General features: G+C 37.7%; 2 protein-coding genes across 2 annotated transcripts; both read left to right on the top strand.

Annotated features, from left to right (window-relative positions):
- Positions 1 to 3379: 3379 nt before the first annotated feature.
- LOC110093474 (pentatricopeptide repeat-containing protein At2g29760, chloroplastic-like) lies at positions 3380 to 4477 on the top strand. The gene has a single exon (XM_020818372.1). It carries the CDS (start codon positions 3380 to 3382, stop codon positions 4475 to 4477), a length of 1098 nt encoding a protein of 365 aa, XP_020674031.1.
- Positions 4478 to 5165: 688 nt separating this feature from the next.
- On the top strand, positions 5166 to 6899 carry LOC110093473 (probable sarcosine oxidase). The gene is made up of 2 exons (XM_020818371.2): positions 5166 to 6483; positions 6649 to 6899. The coding sequence occupies exons 1-2, from the start codon at positions 5275 to 5277 to the stop codon at positions 6730 to 6732; spliced, it is 1293 nt and encodes a 430-aa protein (XP_020674030.1). The 5' UTR covers positions 5166 to 5274; the 3' UTR covers positions 6733 to 6899.
- Positions 6900 to 10922: the final 4023 nt, after the last annotated feature.

Here is a 10922-nt window from a genome sequence, read left to right on the forward strand (position 1 = left end):
GAAAATACATGAATGTTAATTGAAAGAAAAATGAATACTTTATTTTACAGATATAAAATAAAGTTTTATACCCAAGAATTGATATGTTCACAAATATGTAAATGAAAAATAATAACAAGATGAATATGATGTATTTTTTTTATATATGTATAATTGTTATGTTACAATAGTGATTATTCATTGAATTTATCATATAAACTCATACTGTTAGACTAAAATTTTTAGATAAGTCTCCTGATAAGTAGAAATAGCTGAAAAAGATGAATTTGTGTACAGAAGAAGACGCTCGAATGATAATAGATAAAATCTGATTTGTGTTCATGAACAAATGAATAATTTGTTATTGGTTGTTCAATATTTGTGGAATGTTAGCCATTACAGTTATGTGCAGTTGTAGAAATTTTTTTAATCGTCCCATTGTCAGTTCTTGTCTCATTAATTCGAGTCTCCGGGCCGGACCATGACATCACTCCTCTCTTTCTATGAACATTGAGAGAGCTCCAAACCTGCAAATCTCTTCTCTGAATTAAGTCTCAAAAGCAAAATCAAATGGAGACAACAAAGAAATCTGAATAAAGGTAAATAAATACTAATTGTTTGAAAAATTAATTACATATTAAGTTGCTCTTTTAATTAAAATAGCTACTCTAACCATTATTTCTGTATATTTAAGATCTCAAAACCTTATGGTCTTATAAAAACCTTGCTTTTATTATTTATGGCCCAAACCCATCATTGTAAGTTGATGTTTGTGTTAGGTTTAGGAGCGTTAGATATGATTATCAAGATATAGATTACTAGATGTTAATCACTTAATAATTATTTCATTGATAATTCAAACAAATCGCAAAATGCTAATAAGTAATAATTTAACCTCAAAGTAATGATAAAATTCCCATATTTAAAATAGATGATATTTTAATAAGAAATTAATTATACTTAACTAACCCTCTAATGTAACAAAATGTATAAACTTCCGATGAAATTTAAATTAAATATATAATTAAATTAAATAATTTTCAAAATCAATTTGCAATACAAGATTTTTGTATTAAAAAACAGCTTTACAAAACAGTAAAAAAAAACGTCTCAAATGAAGCTATAATGCCAATGGAGGTTTTGGGCTTCAATCTATTGATAACCTTTACTTATACAATATGATTTGGAGGCTTTATAATTACAATACATCTCTTTTTGTCATGGTTTCTCAGCGATTACGATTCAATTTGGAATAAACGAAGCAACAAAGCCACATATTTTTAGAAATGTAATCTACTTTTCTTCTATGATCATGGCTCAACAAGAAATCCCTTATTGATTTCTTTGGAATCCATGTGGTTTGCTTGGTTTTATTGTAAGCCTAATATTAGAGTCAATCATTTCATCAACAATGGTCTTTGGACCCTTCCCTTGTCTTTTAGTCAAAACTATAATTCTTGCTTGCAATATATTCTTAATATTGAGATTTTCACCAACTCATCTACTCACTATTGGCTGGATAAACCTATTTTCTTCTACAAATATACATTCTCTAAACTTTATATCATTGAGTTGGAGATTAATTGGAAGGAGTTGATGTGGCTTAAGGTATGTCCAATAAAATATGAGATGTTTTGTTTGAGAAATTCTCATTAATGGGTTAAAAATTAAAGGCATATAGCTATAAGAGGCATCACTTTGGAACTAAATTGTGTCTTTTGTCGTGCTCATAATTATTCTCCATCTCACTTATTATTGGGATTGTCTTTTTCCTTCTACTTGAATATGTATGATGCTGATGTGGACATCATTAATTAAATAAAGCCTTAGGAATACTTTATCCTTGTTAGCTTAGGTGTTTGTGTTCCAGAATGTTCTTTTGCTTTTATATAAACTAAGTAGTGTAGGAGGAAGAGGGGGTGAATGAAATATTACTCTTTCTTAAAACTTTGAAGCTTTGTGTTTGCCATTTTCATTGGATTGGGATTAAATCATTCTTGCAGGTCGATTCTTCCGACGATCCACTACATCAGTTGGTATCAGAGCCTGGAGCTTGCGAAGATCAATGAACTGCGGAAGAAGGTCGGCTGTCGACGACGATCGAAGCCGCAAAATAAGATTGGCGATCGACGACGATCGACGCCAAGGAAGGTGGGCTGTCGACGATGCTCGAAGCCGGATCGCCTTCTATCAAGCTCAAGCGAAGGATTCACTAGATCGGATCGACAGAAACCTTCGCGCAATAAGGAAGATGAGAATGTCATCGGCAACCATACCAAGGTATTCCTCTTCTTCGTCGCTCTACTCGTCCGCTCGCCATCCATCCCGCCATACTCCCACCGCGTTGATGACTACGCTCCGCTCGAACTCCCTCTCCGATGGCGTGATCCGCCGCCGGAGTATACATCGATGCGAGCTTCCGTTACGATGGCGTGACCACCCTCCGTTTCAACAAATCTCTTCAGTCGCTGATTTCGACTCCGTCCAACAAGTCTTCAGTATACCAGAACTCTCAAACCTGCCTGAGGAAATTCCCATGCCCGGCATTCAATCCAATCCCGTCGCTACCACTCCTCCATCGCCGCCTTCAAAACCCACGGCCATCTATGCGCCGGTGACTGACGCCTTCCATTATTCGACCCAACTTCCACATCCTGACCTAACAATGTCCGACGATGACTGATCCGCATCATACCAGATCTACAACCCCGACACCACATCAGTAACTTCCCACAATGTTGACCAGATGGACATCGGCAGGGTTTCTTCCGCTCGCCAGCGAGAAGAACTTCGCGCCAAGCAATGCCAGGAAGAAGAGCAGTATCGGCTTAGTCTCCGCGACGGTGTCTACTCCCTAGATGAGGAAGATGATGCTGATGACCCTCTATTCTGTATTGGCGCCTTTGAACTTACCCCGCTCTACCACGCTTACCACATCTACCAAACCCTTGGTCTCACGAACTGCTTCCACCAGTATCACTTTGAGAACCACAAATTCCCGCTCACCTCGAACTTTCAGGTCGCCTCCTTAACGCATTTCTTGGAATCACATCAGACCTTCTTTCCCCATATCGTAGGGTTCTTCATCGTTGAAGAACGCGTGCTCCGCACTGACGAAGGACTCGTCACCCGCATGGAAGTCGATGCGCTATGGGAGACCTCTGTAGCAAAAATGGTCTCTATCTTGAAGGACCAGTTCTCCAGGATGCAGACGGTTTGTCATCTCCTCGCCATCAAAGATTATGTTAGTACCCTTAGTGTTAATCTCCAGCGCTCTGGTTACACTGTCCATCCTCTACTAGACATCCTCAGCAAGCACCTCGACAAATAACACGACCTTCTGCTCTATAACTGCCGCCGCCAGATCTTGGAGGCCCTCGCGGCCAACAAATTCGAGCAAATGCTCATGAAGGAGTATGAATATTCTATGAACGTTCTCTCATTTCAGATCCAGACCGCTGATATCATCCCATTCTTTCCCTACGTGGCACCAGTCTCCTCTATTGTTCCAGATTGTTGCCGATCGTTTGTTGAAGATTCTGTTAACTTTTTGTCTTATGGTGGTCAACTTGACTTCTATGCTTTTGTCAAGAAGTACCATGATAAGCTTATGGTGAGGGTGCCACTAATGGCCTTATTGGTGGGTGGCGTTAACACCAGCACTCAATATTGGCTGCAAGGCATTTTATCAGAGAATGTCATGGATTATTTGAGATTCGGGAAACAAATTACCAAATATTTTGTTGGTCAGATTATCATTGATGTCACGAGGCGCAACCAAGACCTCTCAAACAGTGTTTGTAAGCAATACCTTAACGAAGTGGTGGGGAGGCGTTTGGTTGACAGAGTTGCATATGGAAAATCTTGTGAATTTGTTGTTGCCTTTCGTGTGTTTGATGAAATGTCATATTACGATATAACTATTTGGAATGAATTGCAGGATGCTAATGTCGATTCTAACCAGCTCACACTTGTTGTTGCATCATCAGCATGTTCACAGTTGGGTGCAAGTGAAATGGACATGTACTCAAAGTGTGGAGATCTGGAGAATGCACTCTCTGTGTTCAGGTCTGTCATAAATAGAAATGTCTTTGTTTGGAGCTCAAAGATTGCAGACCTTGCAATGCATGGAAGGGGAAAGGAAGTCTTAGATCCATTCCAAGAGATACAGGAGGCCAAAGTCAAGCCCAATCATGTTACTTTCACCAACATCCTTAGTGCCTGTAGCAATGCCGAGCTTGTGGAAGAAGGCAGAATGTCTTATATTCAAATGCTTCCTTTATATGGAATTGTACCAGATATTAAGCACTATGGTTGCAAGGTTGACATTCTTGATCGTGCAGGAAGTTTAGAAGAAGCAATGGATCCGAGATGCAAAGTCTTCGACCCAGGAGGATCAATCATAATTTGTACATCTATCTTTCTCTCGATGACGTGCCTCGACGGAGTCGAGTCCTTTTTGTCGCAAGGGGAGTATGATGTGGACATCATTAGTTAAATAAAGCCTTAGGAATACTTTATCCTTGTTAGCTTAGGTGTTTGTGTTCAAGAATGTTCTTTTGCCTTTATATAAACTAAGTAGTGTAGGAGGAAGAGGTGGTGAATGAAATATTACTCTTTCTTAAAGCTTTGAAGCTTTGTGTTTGCCATTTTCCCTGGATTGGGATTAAATCCTTCTTGCAGGTCGATTCTTCCGACGATTCACTACATCATATGCCCTCTGTTTGTTGCATTGAATATGCTTCCAGCTATTGTATTATTGCTTGGACTAGATTTTTCTATTTTGGTTTGTTGTTATCTATGCTCCATCTACAATCAATTTTTTTAATTCTTTTGGACTATCTAAGCTTCGTTTGGTTTATTTGCCGTTTCGGTTTTAAAAATGTCAATATGAGAAATGGAGCTTTTTAAACGGAGAAGTTAATATATAACGCTTCTCAAAACAGTAGAGAAATGGAGTTTCTGAAAAAGTATTCCTCACATCCAAACATGTCCCGTCAGCTGAGTTTTCCATTTCAAACCGAAAAACGGAGGAGAAATGGGGAACCAAACGAGCCCCTAGTTCTGTGCGAGCTTTCTAAAGCATATTTTTATACAAAAATTCTCGTTACTAAAAATAGCTTTAAAAAGCACAAAAAAGCAGTCCTAAACGCAAAATACCTTCTTAGTTTTCTTTGTTAGTTATATAATAATATAGCTTTTGTATTTCAAGGATGGAAGTTGGGCATGGCCGTCTAATTTCTTAAAAAAAAATTAATAGAAGAGGACAAACACCAAGACAAGATAAATGATAGGATGCTTAAATGCTTTGCCGAGACAGAACGCAGAGAAGACACAATATCACAGAACGCGGCAATGGATGAAACCTCCAGCGGCGAACTCTTCGATGTCATCATCATCGGCGCCGGAATAATGGGCAGCTGTGCCGCTTACGAGGCTGCGAAGCTGGGGAAGAAAGTCCTCCTCCTCGAACAATTCGACCTTCTCCACCACCTCGGCTCCTCCCACGGCGAATCCCGCACCATCCGGGCTACCTACTCCGCCCCCCACTACCCTCCCATGGTCATTGAATCCTCTCGCCTCTGGGAAGAAGCCCAGGCCGAATCTGGCTACCGTGTCCTCACCAAAACCACTCAATTCGACATCGGTCCAGCCGACACCCCTAGCCTCCAATCCATAATCACTAACTGCTCCACAAATTCCCTCGCCCTCAAGGTGTTCGACACTGATTCCCAACTCGCCGAACAATTCTCCGGCGCTTTTCGGCTTCCGGTAGGCTGGCTTTCCCTGTCCACCTCTCTCGGCGGCGTCATCAAGCCCACTAAGGCTGTCTCGATGTTCCAATCCCTCGCGATCCGTCATCGCGCAACGATCAGAGACCGCGCCGAGGTTGCTGAGATCAAACGAGATGGAATCGATATCATCCGGGTCTCGACAACCGATGGTCGCCAGTTCCGTGGAAACAAATGCGTGTTAACCGTCGGCGCCTGGAGTAGAAAACTGATCAAAGCGATTAGAGGGCTGGAACTCCCTATCCAGCCGCTTCACGCCTTGGTCTGGTATTGGAAGATCAAGGATGGGTTCGAACCGTCCTTGTCGGCGGCGGGGGGATTCCCGACCTTCGCTTACTTTGGCGAGCCTCAATTGTACGGCACACCGTCGATGGAGTTCCCGGGACTGATCAAGATCTCATTGGTCTCCGGCTGGCCTTGCGATCCGGATCGCCGGGATTGGACGATTGGCGGAGGGGATGAAAGCGCGGTGATGCGGAAAGCAGCGGACTGCATTGAATTGGTGATGCCGGGGCGGATCGAGACGGCGAGGGGGCCGGTGATGACGCAGGCATGCATGTATTCGATGACGCCGGATGAGGATTATGTGATTGATTTCCTGGGCGGGGAGTTTGGGAAGGATGTGGTGGTCGCCGGAGGGTTTTCCGGGCATGGGTTCAAGATGGGACCGGTGGTGGGGAGGATTCTGTCGGAGATGGCTGTCGACGGCGAGGCTGAAAGCATGTATTCGATGACGCCGGATGAGGATTATGTGATTGATTTCCTGGGCGGGGAGTTTGGGAAGGATGTGGTGGTCGCCGGAGGGTTTTCCGGGCATGGGTTCAAGATGGGACCGGTGGTGGGGAGGATTCTGTCGGAGATGGCTATCGACGGCCAGGCTGAAACGGCGGTGAGGATTGGGGTGGATATGAAGGTGTTTGGAATGGGGAGGTTTGAGGGTAATCCGAAGGGGAATGTTTAGGTGTGGTACTCCCTATTACGATCTGTCGTTATCGATCGAAGGCTGAAGCCCTCTTAGAGTTTGGCTTCGATTCTGATTCTCTCTCTCTCTCTCTCTCTCTCTCTCTCTCTGTTTTGTGCAATAATGGATTATCCAGATATTAGCAAGGCTTGCCTAGTTAAAGACAATAGCTCCTTATTTATATATTTATCCTCTAAAATTTGTTATTATTTTTACATATTCAAAAATATTAAAATAAAATCATCATAACACTCCTTATATTACAACCCATCACCCTATCACCTAATTGCTCATCCAATCCCTATTCGTCGTTGATATCCATCATCTTCTTCAATGAAAGCAGCATTGCGCTCGACACACATTACACTCCTCCCATAACTCTCACCTAGTCCCTCAAATCCACTTATATCCCATGGACGTCTTGAAAATCCTAGTAACATCACCATTCGTGGAACACCACCTCCGACCTCCATTGCCTCAGCCTCGCTACCTCCATCTCTATCATAATCTTGCAAAAAAAAAAAAAAAAAGTGTTTCAATATCGCATCCTACCATGTCTTTTCACCTCATCCTAACTTTGTTGATATTGCCGCTTTTTCATCTATGACCATCCAAATCTTGCGGAAGCCTCCTTGTGTATGGCGGCAAAGTTAACTCCATGAACATAATGATATATATTAGTTAAATAATGAAATTTGTAGTTCTTGAAAAAATTTATGCATCCTTTTATGATCAAATAACATCTACTAAAAACTTCATCAACCTCTCGTGCTTCAAAACTATACTTTTTATTGACTTTAGTTATTGTATCCATATGTAAAACCCAAAATCGTTGATCGTAGCTGCTTGTATTTTGCTGCGCCATGACAAAATTTAGATGAATTTTCAAAGTCGTTGGATTTAGACAAAAAAAAATTTATATAATTGTACATTAAATTTCGATCAAACTTGTACAAATGACTTATTCGGAATTTTGCATAGATTTGAAATTACGAATCATTGAAATTTTTAAATAATATGGATATGTACTTGAATACCCTTCTCTTCTTCATGGACTTTTAACATACTAAAGGGCAATTAGGACAATTTGCATTTTTCCCCTAACCACCCATTCTTAATGGGACCAAATGGATTAGGTCCCCTCATTCACTCAGTTCGCTCCATTCGGCTGAACGCGAGCGGCGGACACAAGGTGGATGGGAGGCTTCGGGCAAGGCTTCGGCGATGATTTCCAGCGGCAGAAATTTGGCGAAAGTGTAGAGGAAGGCAAAGAAAGACCTTATGCTTTAGATTTAGCTTTCCTCAATTTCTCTCAAAAAATTCCTAAAGAGAAAATTTTAGGGTTTTGCAAAAACATAACTTTTCTTTGGGAAAATAATAGGGAATGTTAGGGGAAGTATTTTAACCGTAAAAAATGATGTTTTCATCAAATTTTTGCGAGTTTGGAAAAATCAGGGTTTACAAATTTTTGGATTTCAAGAAAATTTCCTTAATGACTATTGTTCTAATGAACCTCAGTGATGTTTTTAATGGTGGAAATTAAGTTTTTTTGCAAAAAATTATTTTCATAATTTTAAAATTAAATAAATTCAAAATATTAAACCCAAATTATTAAATTAATAATTGGGGAGTTTTGAAATGCAATTGGAATGAAATTAGTGAATTCATGGTTTCCAATTTTTTTATTTTGAATAAATCCGAAAATTTAATTAATTTTGTTTTAATTAAGGAATTAGTGATGGTTGATTTTAGTTAAAGTATGGATTTAGACGAATTAGGGAGGTTTAAAAATTAGGGATTTATTAAATTCGAAAATAGAAATTTAATTAATTATATAATGAAAATGTATTATGAATTTATGTTTAAGGCATAGTAATAATATTTGTATTTGCATTTATACTTATGTGTCGATTATAAAAGAACGCCTTGAGCATAAGTGACGTCATTGAGGTTTACTGTACTTGTGAGGTAGGTATTAATACATCTTTTAAGTTTATAAGTTTCTCTTTAATTAAATGTTAAAAATTCTACATGCTTTAATGTTTTATTTTAGTTAAACTACAAGTCATACTGCAATATATATTTTTTCTTTTAAAGTCAGTTGTGAACATACAAAAAATTCAGAAGAACATTTGATCATGAAACATTATTAGACAGACACATATTAATTCATGAATGATTTAATTTTCTTATGTTAAGTATTAAATGATTGAATGTGCATGATGATCCGAAGTATCAAATGGTAAAGGATTCTTCGAATGGGCAAATGGTAAAGGGCTCCTCGGAGCAAATTGGTAAAGGACTCTTAGGAGTAAATGAAATGAAATATTTTGTCAAATTTGAATGTGTACCTGATCAATACAAATTATTGATACTTCCGAGATGGGTGTACAGACTATGTATTATATGCTTCTTTGTATATATGAATGGTAAAGGAAAATTTAAGAAAAAAATTTAAGAAAAGAGTTATGGGCATTCAAAATGTTATGCATTCCAAATGTTACAAGGATTAGAAATACTTAAGATTCTCATGCTATTTAAATTTTGTCATATGTAAAGTTTACTGCATAATGTTTCTTTTTTCCTTGTATTATGAATATAATTAAGATATTTTTTACCTGCTAAATGTTAGCTGACCCCTACATGTGGGAATATTTTTTAAAAGAACATGTTAAGGATTAATTGCAAAGAGATCGATTACTTACCAGCATAGAGCAGTTCAAGGGAGTAGGTTTTTATGGATTGCATTAGTTGTTATGTCATGAACTATTGTTATGTTTCTTTTTATGTTTTAAGATATATTATGTTTTGATGTATTAGAAATACTTATATTGGAAGTTTAGTGGCTCTTTCTTATGTTGTTAATGGATATCTATTTGAGTTGATGTTAATGATGAAAAGAATGTATTAAGTTTATATTTTTGTTACCGTACAACCGTCTATTCCCACCCCGTTAATTCGGTCTAGCTGGGCTGGGTCATGACACCAGACATGGCCAATAAGACTTCAATCATATTGCTATACTTACAAGACATGAAAGATTGAGTGCACGAATGGTTTCCACTTATCGCATTACCAATCCATTATCGATCATAAGTGTGGCGTGTTGGCCGTCCATCTCCTATATATATCATCAATATTTGTGACTATTTAATGACATGAAGGTTTATCATAAGTTTTGTGTGTAAATTTATCCTACTTTGTTAAATGCTTTAATTTTTTAGGGCAAGATTGATTTTGAATGAGTTAGAAATGCTAAGCATATGTAATGTAGTTTTTGTGAGCCATTTAGTTGATTGGTAGTTATGAGTATCAAGTGCCTAATTCGATAAATGTGAAATACAAACCACCCAAATAATGCATTTATCCAATTAAAATTTATCAATATGATCCTTTCGGGATCATAACATAGATTCCATCATAAGTTAAGATTTGTTTGGAATAACTATTTGACTGTTTTTATGATGGTAAAAATATATAGTTGTGTTGTAGATTATTGAGCTCAAACTCGAAGAACGTTTAAACTCAAATATTGTAGATCAATAAACTAAACAAACAAATAAAAATTCTCAAGTTACAAATTCATGAAAAATTCAAAGAATGAACCTTTCAAATACTAGATTAATAAAGATATATACACACAATCACCATGCCAAATATTATATGCCGAAGAGATTAACGCTCGAATCATTGTATACTAAGCCAAATACAAAAATTCAAATGACAAATATGACGTATGCACAATCACCAGCAAAGATTTCAATTAAGAATATAACGATTATTACACGCAATAATATGCAACTCAATCAATATGCATGAAAAGTTAAAAAAAAAAAATCAATGCAAAGTCTAAATCCCTAATTAGGTGATAAAACCTTATTTCAAAGAGGTACAAATTATCAAGCTCAAACTTAGCAATTATTTCATACAGTCAAATTCAATAAAATCATATATAACATGAGACCAAGATCCACCAATGGTAAATTGCACCTCACTCATATGATAAATTAATATCTTAATTAATTATTAATTAGTAGTTTACAAACCTAATCAAATATGATAACTTAAATCATAAATAGCACTAATTTATTTATCAATTTTATTTTTTAATTAGTATATCTTCTTTAATTAGTTCCAAATAATATTATTTATAAAACTAACCTTTACCTCTTTTAAATCATGAATTCGTA

Source organism: Dendrobium catenatum, unplaced genomic scaffold, assembly GCF_001605985.2.
Source record: "Dendrobium catenatum unplaced genomic scaffold, ASM160598v2 fragScaff_scaffold_114, whole genome shotgun sequence".
NCBI classification, from domain to species: domain Eukaryota; kingdom Viridiplantae; phylum Streptophyta; class Magnoliopsida; order Asparagales; family Orchidaceae; genus Dendrobium; species Dendrobium catenatum.